Source organism: Amia ocellicauda, chromosome 12 (assembly GCF_036373705.1).
Source record: "Amia ocellicauda isolate fAmiCal2 chromosome 12, fAmiCal2.hap1, whole genome shotgun sequence".
In the NCBI taxonomy this organism is placed as follows: Eukaryota; Metazoa; Chordata; class Actinopteri; order Amiiformes; family Amiidae; genus Amia; species Amia ocellicauda.
The window spans coordinates 32,778,302-32,794,449 of record NC_089861.1 but is presented as its reverse complement, the minus strand read 5'-3'; the positions used below and the strand labels follow the sequence as shown (position 1 = coordinate 32,794,449).

At 44.4% G+C, this 16,148-nt stretch overlaps 2 protein-coding genes across 5 annotated transcripts; both read right to left on the bottom strand.

Moving 5' to 3' along the window:
• Window positions 1-2,692: 2,692 nt before the first annotated feature.
• LOC136764981 (myb-related transcription factor, partner of profilin) lies at window positions 2,693-6,271 on the bottom strand. 2 transcript variants are annotated; one of them, XM_066719388.1, is made up of 4 exons: window positions 6,084-6,271; window positions 4,729-5,417; window positions 4,163-4,588; window positions 2,693-3,607 (listed from the first exon to the last, which is right to left on the bottom strand). In XM_066719388.1, the coding sequence occupies exons 2-4, from the start codon at window positions 4,976-4,978 to the stop codon at window positions 2,928-2,930; spliced, it is 1,356 nt and encodes a 451-aa protein (XP_066575485.1). In that variant the 5' UTR covers window positions 4,979-5,417; window positions 6,084-6,271; the 3' UTR covers window positions 2,693-2,927. The 2 variants fall into 2 exon arrangements, with proteins under 2 accessions (XP_066575485.1, XP_066575486.1); XM_066719389.1 differs by having other exon boundaries at window positions 6,144-6,271.
• A 152-nt stretch (window positions 6,272-6,423) lies between these two features.
• LOC136764979 (zinc finger protein 771) lies at window positions 6,424-16,055 on the bottom strand. Of its 3 annotated transcripts, none has more exons than XM_066719385.1 (5): window positions 15,763-16,055; window positions 13,060-13,229; window positions 11,760-12,416; window positions 10,650-11,084; window positions 6,424-7,008 (listed from the first exon to the last, which is right to left on the bottom strand). In XM_066719385.1, exons 2-5 carry the CDS (start codon window positions 13,214-13,216, stop codon window positions 6,746-6,748), a joined length of 1,512 nt encoding a protein of 503 aa, XP_066575482.1. In that variant the 5' UTR covers window positions 13,217-13,229; window positions 15,763-16,055; the 3' UTR covers window positions 6,424-6,745. The 3 variants fall into 3 exon arrangements, with proteins under 3 accessions (XP_066575482.1, XP_066575483.1, XP_066575484.1); XM_066719386.1 differs by having other exon boundaries at window positions 11,832-12,416; XM_066719387.1 differs by having other exon boundaries at window positions 6,835-7,008; window positions 10,646-11,084.
• Window positions 16,056-16,148: the final 93 nt, after the last annotated feature.

Genomic DNA, 16,148 nt, shown 5'->3' with positions numbered 1-16,148 from the left:
ACGCTCCCCATCCAACCTGATGGAGCTTGAGAGGTCCTGCAAAGGAGAATGGGAGAAACTGCCCAAAAATAGGTGTGCCAAGCTTGTAGCATCATACTCAAAAAGACTTGAGGCTGTAATTGGTGCCAAAGGTGCTTCAACAAAGTATTGAGCAAAGGCTGTGAATACTTATGTACATGTGCTTTTTTCAGTTTTTATTTTTAATAAATTTGCAAAGATTTCAAACTTCTTTCATGTCATTATGGGGTATTGTTTGTAGAACTTTGAGGAAAATAATTAATTTAATCCATTTTGGAATAAGGCTGTAACATAACAAAATGTGGAAAAAGTGAAATGCTGTGAATACTTTCCAGATGGACTGTAGGTGTGGAAAATTTGATTGTTCACCACAAAATCTAGAAAGTGGGCATTAAAAAAAAGCTTAGGTTTAATGTATACTAATTACTATGACTGTTTCCCGTGAGTGCAGTTGAATTTTTATTCTTTTCATTCGATATTCAGTCACCTCCAAAATTACTGGCACCCTGGATAAAGATGAGCAACAAAATCTGTAGGAAATAAACAAAAAGGGAATGAGCTCTCTTTTATGCTAAACAATATGGGGAAATTATATTATTGTATACTAATACTCCGAAGTCATATTTTTCGACGATCCTTCCAATGTGTTCTGCAATCTCATGTAAAAATATAGAAAAAGTCTCTGTGCCTTTACCCTTGCCAAGGGAGGATGCCAATCATGGTGATCCTTTTTCTTTTTGGAAATAAATGTATAATTTGAGAAATGTAATTTTGGTTGATTGCCTTGAATCATTCATAAAATACAATATATTCCACATTTTGGAAAATTTAAATAAAGCTAATTACCTGTGCTGTTTGTTTTTTACAGAATTTGTTTGCTCATCTTTATCAAGTGTGCCAAAATTGTAGAGTTGACTATTTCTTGGCTCACACATATTTTGATTTTCCAAATATATGACCGGGTGAATTTCTTTGTCAAGTAAATGTCCAGATTACAGGCCAAATATAGATTTCAAATATACCCCTTGTATTTTAGAAATACAAAAATAAATCCAATTTTTACAGACTGAAAATGAAAGGATTGCATATCATATATTAAAAATACACGTCTTTAGCAGATACAGAGCAGACAGTGGCCTCAGCTGGGGAGTACAGAATTGCTGGCCAGGTGGCACTGGTACTGACAGAAGCACCAGCAGTGCACTGACAGAGCAGGGTTCAGTTATGATTGTATTTACAGTGGACTGGATTGTACTGTACTGGAATATATTGCACTGGACTGAGCTAGACTGAACTTGAGTGGATAACTCCATAGTTACCATTTTAAGGTAGTAAACATTGGAACAAATTTGAAGAAAAAGAAGATCGATATAAATATGTGTACGGTGGACTTCATAAGTGTTCACCCCCCAAGGACTTTTTCACATTTTTTGTTATGGTTCAATCTGGAATTAAAATTGATTTAATTGGGATTGTTTGTAGACACAACACCTTGAAGTTGCAAAATATTGTGAATCAAAAGTTAATTACACAAAAAACACTGAAATGTGTTAGTTGCTTAAGTATTCACCCACCTTAGTAAATACTTGGTAGAACCACCTGGTAGCTTGGTACAGCTGTGAGTCTTTTTGGGTAAGGCTCTACCAGCTTTGCATATGTGGTTTCTGTAATTTCTGCCCATTCTTCTTGGCAAAGTTGCTCAAACTCTTTCAAGTTGGATGGGCACTGTTGGTTAACAGCAGCTTTAAAGTCTTTTCACAGATTCTCAATTGGATTGAGGTCTGGGCGTTGACTAGGCAATTCTAGGACACTCAGCTTCTTGTTTGCAAATTGCAGATATGCACATTTCTGGGAGAAACACTGATTGTCTTGTTGAAAGGTGAACCTCTGCCCCAGTCCAAGGTCTCTTGCAGACTGCAGCAGGTTTCCTCTAGGATTTTCCTGTATTTCCTATATAACATGATGCTGCCACCACCATGCTTTACCGTGGGGGTGAGTTCTCAGGGTGAAGAGCTGTGTTGGCTTTGCGCCACACATTGTGTTTTGCATTTAGGCCATGAAGTTAAATTTTGGTCTCATTCAGCCAGAGAGCCTTTTGCCTTTTATCTTTGCTGTGCCTTCCATATGCATTGTGGCAACTCCAAACAGGATTTGAGGTGATGGATTTTCAGAAATGGCTTTCTCTGTACCACTCTTAAATATAGCCCAGCTTTGTAAAGTACCCAGGTAACAGTTGACATATAGAGTTTCTCCCACCCTGGCTGTGGAACTCTGTAGCTCCTTCAGAGTTAATCTTTGCCTCTTGGTGTCCACCGACCTCCTTGCCCGGTCACTCAGTTTCAGTTTCAAATTCATGGTTGTGCCATATTCTTTCATTAAAAAAAAAAAAAGATTTAACTGTGCTCTGGGGGATGTTCAAATTTTGGCCTGTTTGTCTATAGCCTAAATCTTGCTATTCCAAAACTTCCTCTCTGACTTGTTTTGAAAGCTTGCTTAGTCTTCATGGTGTGGTTATTTGCTCTGCCTTCCAGAAACAGGTGTATCTAATCTAAATTCAAGTGAGACTTTAATTGCACACAGGTGGACTTTATTCAACTAATTATGTGACTTCTGAAGGTAGTTGGCTGCACCACAGCTCATTTAAGTTTATCATAGCAAAGAGGGTGAATACGTATGCAATCAAGACTTTTCAGATTTTTATTTGTAGTTAATTACAAAAATATAATAGATTTTTTTTCCAACATCAACATTATGTAATACTTTGTGTAGATCAGTGACAGAAAATCCCAATTAAATCCATTTTAGTTCCAGATTGTAAAGCTGCAAAGTGTCCAAAAGTCCTTGGGGGTGAATACTTATACAATCCCCTGCATATATTTAAGGAGAACCAAAATCAGTTCCAAAACAAGCTAGGATCTCCTCCTTCTCTGCTCCGCCGCCCTCCCCCGCCGCAGCCGCTGGGCTCTCCCGGACCTTGCTGGAGATGGAGGAGGCTGGGCTGTACCATCTAAGAGATCAGGGGGTGGATTTGGGGCAGGAGGGGCAGCAGACTCGGTGACTTGCTGTTGTGGTTGCTGCTGCTGTTGTTGTTGCTGTTGTTGCTGTTGTTGCCGCTCCAGAATTCCCAGCACCCTTTGCAGCAGGATGTTGTTCTGCTGCAGGCTGAGGGCCAGGGCATCTTGTGAGGCTGCCAGGGCCCTGGTGTCACGGCGAAACCCTTCCCCCCACTCCCTCAAACTCAGTTCCATCCTGTCCCCCAGTCGGACGGCCGCCTCGCTCAGGCCCCGCAGTTCCTGCTCCAGCCAGGGGTCATGGGAGAGGTGGGGGTGACCGGGGGGGTTGAGCTGGGAGGCTGCGGGGGGGCTGGGATGGGGGGGGGTCCCATTGATGAAGGGGACGCTGTAAATAGGGGAGGGAGGCAACCAGCGCCCTGGGGGGGGGTCCCTCTGCCCCAGCCTGTCTTCAGTGCTGCTCTCTCCTCCTGGTTCCCCTCCCTCTTCCTCCTCCTCCTCCTCCTCCTCCTCTTCTAGCTCACCCTCCCCCTCGAACTCGCCACTCCGCCTTGGGCCATCACCCACTATTACTGTGTCTGGAAAGAGAGACAGAGAGAGAAATCACTGAAAATATGAGTTCCTAAGAAACTTTTATTTTAATTAGTTTAATTAAGTAAAATAAACTGTGGGGCGAGCCACTGCCCATTTTTTTCTGAAGTGCCTTATTTGTCCCAACTGTGCTCTCTCTTTCCCCCAGTATTGAATCGCATTTCGGCACCTCTCCTCCACCCTGGACCACAACTTTCCAGTGCCCCTTTTTTGGTTTGAGCCCCTGCCCCCCCACAAGGCTGTGCACGGCACTGTCACAGGAGCAGAGTCTGGGTGGAGTGAGGAGACAGCAAGGGAACAAAACAATGGAAGAAAGAACAACTGGTATTGGTTTGTAGACTTTGGCTACAGTTTTTTCTTGTTTGTTTCATTATTTATATGTGTAGGTTGGGGACCTGTTTCACGTTTAATTTACACTCAACAAGGAGTTAGCAAGCAGTAGGGACAAGATATCAGATGGACAGAGTCAGACACACTGAATGATAGAGTGATGTAGAGATACAGTCAGTCAATTACAATTAAGTCTCTGCCTCTCCACCTACCAACAGCACTGGCAGGGGCCCTGGCTGGGAAAGCCCTGCGTCTGGGGCCCCGCAGCCTGGGGCTTGCCTGCGGGAGACGGCCTGGCAGACGCGAGGGAAGCGGATGGGGCTCCCTCCCCGGGCTGTAACAGCCCCAGCGGTGCTGCGCATCCGCCAGCCGGCCGCTGTTGCGCCTCTTTAGGTCGTCCCAGCGCTTCTTCACCTCACGGAGGGTGCGTGGCACGCGGGATACAGCATTGACCCGCTCCAGGATGCAGGCCCAGATCCGCTCACGCTCCCGCCGCCGCAGGCGCCCCGCCCCCGGTCCAAACAGCTCGCCTTCCCTCCCCGTCACCTCGGCCACCAGCACCTCCAGCTCTGCCCCACTGAAGCGGCTCTTGCGTTTGCCTCCAGACACGCCCCCCACACCCCCGGAAACCAGGCCATCTGTGGAGACAAAGTGGATAAAAGAGAGGGGGAAGTGGAGGTGATTAGGAGCATAGTTTCACCTGTGCTGCACTGAAACTATACTACACTGTACAACACTGACTGACTGACACACTAACGAGTATGTCAGTAAGCCTTACTGTGCTCGGGGGCGGGGTGTCGGTCGTTCCCAGAGACGCTGGGATGCACCACTACAACATTGAAGGGGAGGCCCCCTGCTTCGGCCCCCAGCGCACCGCAGCCAGAGTCTGAGTCCTCGTCGTCCTGAGTGACCCCATCCTCTGACACAGCCCCCCTCGAGAACTGCTCACCCTCAGGAGACTCTACTTTGACAGGCAGTGGGGGTGGGCGTTCGTATAGCATGCCCCCCTCCTCGTAGTACTCTGTCATGGCAACGGGGGAGGGGGTAGGAGGTAAGACACACACACACACTCACACACAGACACAAGCACACACAAACACACAGTGAAAGATGCAGACAGACAGTAAGTCAGACAGATTATAGGTGATAGACAGACACATATGGACACAGGGATGCCCAGTCAGGCCATGCATACATACTGTTTTGACACACACACAGAAAAGTTAAGTCAGACAAACACACACACAGACTGACAGACAGACTTTGCTTCCCTTGCAGCCCACAGTCGCACTTAACCGTACATCCAGACACGCACATACACTAACTTAAATGCGGACAGGCAGAGAGACAGACACACACTCAGACACTGCCACAGTGGTCAGTCAATCAGTGAGACAGACAAACAGTCACACAACAAAACACACACACACACACACAAATATGATGAAGGGATGAGGCGAGGATCTCCTAAGAGAAGAGAAAGCGAGAACACACGAACAGTTTAAAAGACCGCATTAAACCTGAACAGTGGCTGTCTTCTCAGATATATTAAATACATCACTTGTGCCGTAAAATATGTTTAATGGTAGACCCAAAAGGACGTATAATTGTTTTAAAAGGGACGTTGAATAAATCGATAAATAACACTGACAATTGTTAATTTCTATACAAACCGCCACTGATAGTGAAATACCGGAAGATCAAACAATAACGATACAGACCAGTGTATATATATACAAATAAGTTTTGTCTAACCTAATAAGACTTTCCATGTGCAAAACTGCATAATCAATACAACGTAATATTATTAGCAGATTATATTCATAATAATGACAATAAAGTCAGCAATACCGCATTGTGCGCATTCATTCTGCACCATTTCCGCAACTGCGGCTGCAGCTGTGGCGCATACAGAATAGCACATAACGGACATACATTAAATACATAAATAATGAGTAAAATATATACATATTAATATTACCAAATCTTCAAATATTTTAATTAATCAATTAATTAATCAACATAGCGCAATTCATTTTCTTCTTGTCAGGAATGCCGCAAAGCTGAGTGTAAACTAGGTCGCTAGTTTCACAAGAATTTGAAGCTGCCGATTTGACACCGCGGAAATCTCACCTTAATGAGAAAAATATATGAAAAATAAAAAAATATGTATTTACTATGAAAAAAAATCACCATGACAACAGAAGAGCGAAATAAACGTTTCCCCGGGTTGTCTTCCGCTGCTTCACCCCCAAAAGCAAATAAACAGCGACAAGCGCTCAGACAGCTCCTGCCGTCGCTGGAAACTGACGTCACTGACGGGCTTCCCCAGAGGAATTCGTGGGAGGCGATAAAGTGCATGGTTGAAGCTAGCAACTTTTTGTTATTCATTCTTATTAATATAATAATTATTATGATATTTCACCCCCCACCCCCACACACACACACACAGAAGCAGACACAGACGCTCATAGAAGGTGCAGGCACAATATAATTCACACTGTTGATGGGATAACAGAAATGAAATTGAAGACAGTGCCACTGCCCAGTGCTGCGCGGCGCGGTGCTGTGGGTCAGAGGCTCATGCTGATGAAATTTGCTCCCCTTGTCCCCTTCGTCCTGGAGTCTCCATTCTCACACAGAAGTGTGCGTGGAAACAGTGTCCACGACAACGGCTTCTTTCGCCTCTCCCTCTTATTGTCTCTCTCTCCTTTTGTGTCACTGTACTGTTGAGTCAGGGAGTCATAAACCTTTCTACCTCTGCCCCTCCTCCCTCCTCCCTCCCTGTCTTTCTCTCACACGGAGTGTGTCTCTCTGCAGTGCCGTGTCAGACTGTCCTGGTGTATGAACCTCTCCCCACAGCAGGGGCAGCAGTGGGGGCGAGGCTGCCCCCGGGGGTGGCGGGAGGGTCCCAACGGAGGAGGCTGGGGGGGTGTGGCTGGGTGCTTGGCCCTCATGTGTCGGTCCCTTGTGCTGTGGTCACTGAAGATGATGTGACACTGCTGGCAGCGCAGAGCCAGGGCTGAGGGGCAGGGGGCACCAGAGAGCAGGCCAGGGGCTGAGGGGGAGAGAGAAGGAGGAAGAGACAGAGAAAGAATAGGATAGGAATAGGAAGAGAGAGAAAGAGACAGAGGGAGGGTTAATACAGGCACAGTAAATATCTGTAAATAGATGTTATAATGTATAATTCCTGTATTTATAGTTTCCATTGCCCTATTCCTGAGCATTGGGCATGTCTTTCAATGCACTGACGACACTGATGTCAATTAGTCGTGCCAATAAAGCTTTTTTAATTGAATTGAATTGGAATTGAACAGACTGACCGCTACATTAACACTGCATGCAGAGAGAGAGAAAGAGAGGTGAGTGCAGCTGATATACTGAGAGGGACAGAGAAACAGACCGTGAGAGGAGACAGAAAGAGGAGAGAGAGCAAACAAACAAGAAACAAAACAAGCCTACAAATAATTCAGATGAAAAATGGTTTGACACAGAATGTAAAACATCCAGGAAAGAATTAAGAAAACTGCCAAACCAAAAACACAGAGAGACAAACAACCTGGAACAAAGACTCAGCTACTGCACGGCTCTAAAACAATACAAACATCTTCTCAATAAGAAAAGAGAAGAACACATGTCAAAACAATTATCACTAATTGAAGAATCCCTTGAGCAAAATTCCTTTTGGAAAACTATGGAACAAATTAAACCCATACAAATCCAATCAGGAATTAGCAATCAAAAATCGTAATATTTGGAAAAACTTTATCAAGAATTTGACAAAAAATAATTAAATCCTCATCAAAATTTAATTTTAAACAAACAAAATGAATTAGAAACCAAAATCAAGGACAATCAAAGCCCACTGGACTTCCCAAAAGAAGCAGAGCTAAAAGAAAAGCTTCAAGCTCTCAAACCCAGGAAAGCCTTCGGGTTTGACAGTCATCAATGAGATGCTGAAACACAGCAGCCTCAGGATGCAGGAGGCGCTGCTCAAAGTATTCAACCTCATCCTGGCAATGGGCTGATTCCCTGACATCTGTAACCTAGGGATTATAACACCAATCCACAATGGAGACAAATTCAACACTAATAACTGCCAGGGTGTGAGCAGTAACCTGGGGAAGGTGTTCTCCAGTATCATTAATGTCCGGATACTGACCTTCCTCACCGAGCACAGTGTCCTGAGTCAGAGTCAGATGGCTTTCTACCAAATTACTACACCTCTGACCATGTTTACACCCTACACACCCTAACAGATAAACATGTACATCCAAAAAATAAAGGAAAAATCTTTGCTTGTTTTATAGACTTTAAAAAAGCATCTGATTCAATTTGGCATCCAGGTTTATCCCTTAGAATATTCCTTTGTTCCTTACAAAGCAGTGTGGGGGTAAAGTCTATGACATCATTAAGTCAATGTACACAGAGAACAAGTGTGGTGTGAAAATTGGGAACCAAAGAACAGGGCTGCAGTTTGAGCCCAACACTGTTCAACATCTACAGTTAGGTCCATAAATATTTGGACAGTGACACAATTGTCATAATTTTGGCTCTGTGCACAACCACAATGGATTTGAAAGGAAACAAAGTGTAGTGTAGTTTAAGGGTAGTTACATCCAAACTGGGTGAACGGTGTAGGAATTACACCCATTTTTATATGTGGTCCCCCAATTTTAGGGGTTCAAAAGTAATTGGACAAACTAACATAATCTTGAATTAAATTGTGAGTTTCAATACTTGGTTGCAAATCCTTTGCAGTCAATGACTGCCTGAAGTCTGGAACACGTAGACATCACCAGGTGCTGGGTTTCTTCCCTGGTGATGCTCTGTCAGGCCTGTACTGCAGCTGTCTTTAGTTCCTGCTTTCCTGCTTGTTCTTGGGGTGTTTTGCCTTCAGTTTTGCCTTAGAAATCAAAACAATCCAATCAGAGAGATAGCAAAAATATTAGGTGTGGCCAAATCAACTATTTGGTAGATTCTTAAAAAGAAAGAAAGCAATGGTGAGCTCAGGAAAACCAAAAGGCCCGGAAGACCACGGAAAACAACTGTGGTGGATGACAGAATAATTATATCCCTGGTGAAGGAAAACCCCTTCACAACAATTGGCCAGATCAAGAACACCCTCCAGGAGGTAGGCGTACCTGTGTCAAAGTCAACAATCAAGAGAAGACTTGATACAGTAAATACAGAGGGTTTACCACAGATGTAAACCATTGGGTAAGCCCCAAAAACAGGAAGACCAGATTAGAGCCAAAAAACATCTAAAGAACCCTGTACAGTTCTGGAACAACATCCTATGGACAGATGAGACAAAGATCAACTTGTACCAGAATAATGAGAAGAGAAGAGTATGGAGAAGGGAAGGAGCTGCTCATAATCTGAAGCAAACCACCTCATCTGTGAAGCATGTTATGGCATGGGCATGTACGGCTGCCAAGAGAACTGGTTCCCTTATATTTATTGATGATGTGACTGCTGACAAAAGCAGCAGGATGAATTCTGAAGTGTTTAGGGATATATTATCTGCTCAGATTCAGCCAAATGCTACAAAACTCATTGGACTGTGCTTCACAGTGCAGATGGTCAATGACCTGAAGCATACTGCAAAAGCAACCCAAGACTCTTTAAGGCAAAGAAGTGGAATGTTCTGCAATGGCCAAGTCAATCACCTAACCTGAATCCAATTGAGCATGCATTTCACTTGCTGAAGGCAAAACCGAAGGCAAAATGCCCCAAGAACAAGCAGGCACTAAAGACAGATGCAGTACAGGCCTGGCAGAGCACCACCAGGGAAGAAACCCAGCATCTGGTGATGTCTATGGGTTCCAGACTTCAGGCAGTCATTGACTGCAAATGATTTGCAACCAAGTATTGAAACTCACAATTGAATTAATGATTATGTTAGTTTGTCCAATTACTTTTGAGTCCCTAAAATTGGGGGAACTACATATAAAAATGGGTGTAATTCCTACACTGTTCACCCAGTTTGGATGTAACTACCCTGAAACTAAAGATGAAAGTCTACACTTTGTTTCCTTTCAAATTTATTGTGGTGGTGCAGAGCCAAAATGACGACAATTGTGTCACTGTCAAAATATTTATGGACCTAACTGTATATCAACGAGTTGGCCACAGTTTTGGAGCAATCTACATAACAAAGAAATTAAATTCCTGCTCTACGCTGATGACCTGGTGTTGTTGTCACCCACAGAACAGGGACTGCAGCAGAATCTGGTCCTTCTGGAGCAGTACTGTCCGTCCTGGGCCCTGACAGTCAATCTGGACAAGACCAGACTGGTATTCAATAAGAAAGCTGGATCTCAGGGAAACAGATACTGTTTCACCTGGGCAACAACACCCAGGGTATATACAATGTTTTTTGTAATTATTTTTATTGTGTGTTTTAGTTTTGTTTCAATTGTATTGTGTCATTTGAATAGAGAGAGGGAGGGACCTTTTCTGTATATATTTGAGCTGTGTGCGGGTGGATATATATATATATATATATATATATATATATATATATATATATGTATATGTATTTTCTGTATTGTTTATTATTGAAATATTGTTTAGTATAATTTCTGTGATGCTTTGGCAATACCAATATACTGTTGTCATGCCAATAAGAAAAAAACATTAAAAAGAATTGAGAGAGAAAGGGAGAAAGAGTGAGAAAGGGAGACACGCACACACCCAGGGGCTCAGACAGGGGGCGCCAGAGCTGCAGCTGCAGCTGTTGCCCTTTCTGACTCCTCTCCTGTCCCTCCTCCTCCTCCTCCTCCTCCGCCTGCCTCCTCTCCCAGTCTCCGTCACCTCTCCCTGCTTCCCTGTGTAGTTTGTCCTCTGAGCCAGCAGGGGGCGATGATGGCGAGGGCAGCAGGCTGCAGCTGGAGGCAAGCGTGAGGCTCCAGTTGCCGTGGGCGCGCTGGTGGGCAGAGAGCTGGGCGGAGGAGGGGAAGGTGCGGTCGCAGCGGCGGCAGGCAAACACTGTGCGGCCGCGAAGGAGTCGCTCGTACTCGGCCGGGTGCTTGAAGCGCAGGTGCCTCTCGCTCGTCTCTGCGTCCCGGAATGTCATGAAGCACTGGGCACACTGCAGGGACCGGGGGGGAATGGGGGAGCTGGGACGGGCTAGAGATGGGGGGTGGGGAGAGGAGAGGGAGGAGGAGAGAGAAAGGTTGAGGAAGAGAGAGGTGGGGTGGAGTGGAAGAGAGGGAGGAGGAGAGAGATGGGGAGGAAGAGGGGAGGAGATATATATTTAAATACATTAAAAGTAATCATAAATGAATCAACAAAAAATAGAAATCAGCAAGAAGCAGAAAGCTAGACATCAAAGAGGCATTTATCATTCCCTCCATTACCATTAACCTCCCCACACCTTGTCTTTTAGGGTGTTAAAATAAGTTTGCATGTGTGGTGTTTTGGTATTCTCTCTCTCTCTCTCTCTCTCTCATTCTCCCATTCTCCCCCCAACTCTCTCTCTCACTCAGGGGTGTTTCTAGAATTCAAGTTTTAGGGGGGGCTTCGAAATGGTGTCCAGGATTGGGGGGGCGGGGGGTGCTGATGGTGGTTCTTTCCGGTGTCAGAGTGGGGGGTGGGTTGCTGACAGTATTTTTACTTCTTCATTCTTGGATTCTTTTGTTGTATTATTTTTAAGGGGGCTGAGAGAAAATACAAGGGGCGGCTGATGGTGTTTTGGCCGTTGCTTTATAATCGTATTATTTTTGGGGGGGGCAGAGTGAAAATACTGAAGCCCCCCTAAATAGGGTCTAGCGACGGCCCTGCTCTCACTCACACCCCACTCACCCCCACTACGTCCAGCTGCCCTCTTCCCCCGGCACACCCGAGCTGTAACACCTTCGCTCTCCTCCTCCTCACCCCTCCCTTCTTTCTCCTCCTCCTCCTCCTCTTCCTCCCAGCACCAGTGGCGCTTGTACAGCTGTCTCCGCAGCCCCCCCCCCATGCTCCTAAACCCGCCGCCACAGTGGGCACGGCGATGGGTGGCCAAGTGGCCCAGGGAGGGGGAGGTGTGGCCGCAGTCTGGACACGCGTAGCTGGACTGGCCCATGTGGCTGCGTCTGTGCATGATGAAGGCCGTGGGCCGCAGGAAGTGGTCACCACACACTGGACACCTGAACTGCTGGGAGGAGGAGGAAGGGTTGGAGTCTCCAGCCTGGCAGCAGTGACCGGTGAGTTCCCAGGAAGAGCTGAAACATCGCTGACAGCCACGGCATCGCCAAAGACTGCCCTCTCCCCCCCTCTCCCCTCTTTCTCTTCCTCCTCCATCCATCGACCTCTCCTTGTCTCCCTCTGCCCTGTCCTCCTGGTCCCTCTCTCCTTCCTGGCATCTGAGAGGCGCCTTGCCCTCCTGCAGTTCCGCTCGCTCTCCTTGCTCTTCCTCCCCCTCCTCCTCCTCCTCTTCCTCCTGCTCTTCCTTCTTCAGGGGCAGAAGATCAGGGTGGGCTGGACCAAGAGGAAAAAGAGAGAGAGAGAGTAGGGGTCAATACTGATTGTCTGACACACTGACTCTGATATTTATATATTATATATTACATGTATTTTGTGTTTCAAAATGTTTCTAAGACATTCTCTGAATATTTCTCTCTTTGACCTGTGAAGACAATGGTTATCTATGATCTTAATAACAAAGAAGTTGACATATTAAGGTTGTAAAAGTGTCCAAAGAAAGAAAAGGATAGGATAAGGATAGGTTAGTGATGATTGGAGGAAATCTAAAAATAAGGTGCTTAGATTGCAAAGGAAAAATATATGAAAAGTGTTTTTTGTAACAGTAATGTCAGTGTCTGTGCAGACTGTTAAGCAAAGAATTTACTGTATGCTCAGACCAGAGAATAATGGTTTGAAAACAAGATGTGTGTGTGTGTGTGTGTGTGTGTGTGTGTGTGTGTGTTTGCTTCTATGTGTATTAAGGGATCTCTACCAGAGATCTATGGAGAACTTGCAAGTATTGTATATTGATTTTGGGTTTCAAAAACCTGGAAAATTATATTTGTGAGCCTTACACCGACACACTGACTGACTGATAAACTGACACAGTGATTGACATACTGACACAACAGGGCTGAACTCTGGCCACTTCACTCACACAACAGATATTCTCCCCCCCTCCCCTCCTCTTCCTCCTCCTCTTTCTTGATGAAGAGGGGAGGTGTGGGCAGCTCTTCTTCCTCCTCCTCCTGCTTGATGACCACCAGGAGAGTGTCAGAGTCCAGCACCTCTCGTTTGACACGCACCCTCTCCATCCCTCGCTCCGGCCTGCAGACACGGCAAATACAGGATTCATATGAATAATGATGTAACGTGTTTTATGTGGGGTTTGTATTTTTAAACTTATTTATTGTACTTCTTAACTGTATTAGATTCCAGGTATATTTGTATCCAGGGCTCTATAAATCAGGAGTTTCTCCTGATTTAAAGTTTCTCCTGATTTCTCCTGATTCTCCTGGATTTGTTGGTTCTGTCTTATATATGCCATGTTGCAGAGAGCAAAAGGAGTTGGGAGTGCATTGGAATCTGTGCGAGAGAGGGGAACAGCCAGGACAAGTGGGCTGCGGTTCAGTGATGTTTGTGTAAAGGAAGGAGAGTTATTCTATTTGTGAATGATAGGGTAAGGGGACTGGTGGTAGCAAGACCACATGTTTAAATTGCTATTTTGCACTAAGCACTAGTGGGGAAAACTACATTTTATCTCAGTTTCTTTAGTAGGGTGCTTGGATTAACCAATTAGCTGTCCTGTTTGTGTGTTGTCTATATATCTATATCGGGCTATTGCTGTCCTCGTAGTTCCTCCCTCAGTCTCCCTGATGCTTTATTTATTGCTATTTGGGGTAGTGCAATATTAGGATAATTGTTTTGTTTTTAACTTCTTTTAATAAACTTTTTATATTTAAATAGATAATTTTAGCATGACAGACTATTTTAAACATTCTTTTAAAGATCCAATTGTTTAGTGGTGGGGGGCTGGTATTGCAGTGTTCTGTTTATTCATCGACTATTGTTCATGGGTTTTACTTGGTTATTCTAAGTTTACAGTTCTATTGTTTGGTTTGACATTGGAGTGGTATGAGTTTTTTGTGTTTCTTTGGGAGAGCACAGCTACACCCCCAGCCCTCCACCTTTCACATGGTTGTGATTCTTAACAATTAATGAAGGTTTCTGTAATTGTCCGTCTTGGGTTTTATTGTAAGGAAATTGTGAACACCAACCCGATCAAAAGATTATTTGAGTGTGTGTAGAACACGTACAGAATTTCTATAGCCTGACCTTCGCATTGAGGTGTTACAATAAGCATAGTATTGGTAATAAGGAATACAACTACATATGTTAACAAGTGAAGGGTGTCTTCTATTGTATAGGACAGGGGTCTCCAACACTGGTCCTGGAGAGCCCCAATCCAATAACTTATAGGTCACCCTAAATCACCAATTTCTAAATACTGGGTGAGGGAGCTCTTGTGCTGAGAGGCTGAAGGTATTCCAGTGGTTTCTAAATTACTGAATTTACCAGTCCAAAGCTTCACTGATCAGAATTAAATACTTCCTGGTCTTTATAAAGTGGTGCAAGAAGGGTGACCTCCAAAACCTACTGGATAGGTTCTCTCCAAGACCAGGGCTGGAGACCACTGGTATAGGAGATGTCATCTGGTCCAGTTTGTGGTGCAGTATACTGCATTCCCAATAACTTAATGTAATTATCTAAAACTATCATTTTATTTTTGTATAGCTGCTTAATTAAAAATAATATTAATAATAATAATAATCCACAGCACACTTCAGAGCCTGGAGAGAAGTGTTCAATTCATCCAATTAATTGTTTAATTAGACCAATTAAGTAGCCAAGAGCTGGGCTGGAAGAAAACCCAGCAGACCCAACGGTAGCCGTCCAGGACTGCAGTCTGATACCCCTGGTTTATGCAATATGATTTATATGCTTAAAGAGCATATTTTCCAGTTTGGAAAATAAATGTCACACTGAATCGTTTAGTTTAGAGTTCAAACAGTTGAGTATCTTTCTCAGCCATGTTTACATTTAGAGCTAAAATATACAATGTGGTGCTTGTGAAAATAACAGCCTTCATTTTCAACAGCCAGTTCGCATTAACCATGATCCGAGCCGCGCTAGCGACAGTCCAGCAATGGAAAGGCAGCTCCTTATTTCAAAGCCTTCCGCCAAAAAAGGCTTTATTTTAGCTGTTGAGCAAAACAAAATTAGGTACCGTTAGCACTAGCGGCAGCTTCAAATATTATTCGCTTGAAAAAGTCGCTCGCTAACAGCAGCACTAACATAAAAGTGACTCCCTACTGTAAAGTATCCTGACCATCTCCATACATTGCCACCGCCTGCCTTGAACCATAATATTGAATAATGGAACAAGGACCTATCTTGTCCTTATCGGCTCAAATTGCATATTAAAGGAGTTTTATGTTAGAATGACTTGATGATCAGTAGTAATAATACAGTAAATCATGATAATGCTACAACTAATAACTGAAAAAACTATAATTATGGATGATTATAAAAAATCACGATCACAGCCGTTATAGTGTGAGTAATAATAGGTGGTTACATGTACACTGCGTCTCTGGACGTACATATTCTCTCTCTCACACACTGACCTTTACCTTAGCAACATGCAGTAGTGGCAAAAAAGACACAAATGCCGAGAAATAATCATGCAGACGCGCAGATCTAAATAGACAGACAGGTCGAGATCGCACCGTCCTCCAGCACCCTAACATAATCCGAGCATGCACTGTGTAGCACTGGAGACATAGCCCCGCTACCTTACCTTCACCTCCCTCTTTATCCTCTGTCTCTTTCTCTCTTTGGCGTCTCCAGGTGTCAGCTGCTCCTCCGAGAAACAACAAAACGCCCCCCCCTTCAGTGCCCCCACTATAACACCACTCTAGATCAGGATTGGCCGGGGATTATCGAGTTAACTGACACCGGAGAGAGGGGGAAGAGGGGCACAGGGGGCGGGATCTCTCACTCCACGGTGTTATTATTATTATTATTATTATTATTATTATTATTATTATTATTATTATTGCCCGTCAGTTTCCTCCGCACGACTGTCGCTGCTTCCCGTTAGGCCCTCATGGATGTGTAGTGGGAGTTTACCGTAACACGGGTCAAAAGGCGCATTGGTTTTCTATACTATTATCCGAGGTTGGC

Bases quoted from the DNA above. Each gene is read 5' to 3' on its own strand.
- LOC136764981 (XM_066719388.1), bottom strand. From the start codon at position 4,978: ATGACAGAGTACTACGAGGAGGGGGGCATGCTATACGAACGCCCACCC. The intron at 4,589-4,728 runs GTAAGGCTTACT...TTGTCTCCACAG, and splicing joins ACACCCCGCCCCCGAGCACA to ATGGCCTGGTTTCCGGGGGT. The intron at 3,608-4,162 runs GTAGGTGGAGAG...CTCTCTTTCCAG, and splicing joins GGCCCCTGCCAGTGCTGTTG to ACACAGTAATAGTGGGTGAT.
- LOC136764979 (XM_066719385.1), bottom strand. From the start codon at position 13,216: ATGGAGAGGGTGCGTGTCAAACGAGAGGTGCTGGACTCTGACACTCTC. The intron at 12,417-13,059 runs GTGAGTGAAGTG...CTCTTGGTCCAG, and splicing joins GGGGGGAGAATATCTGTTGT to CCCACCCTGATCTTCTGCCC. The intron at 11,085-11,759 runs GTGAGTGGGGTG...CCCCATCTCTAG, and splicing joins GGCAGCTGGACGTAGTGGGG to CCCGTCCCAGCTCCCCCATT.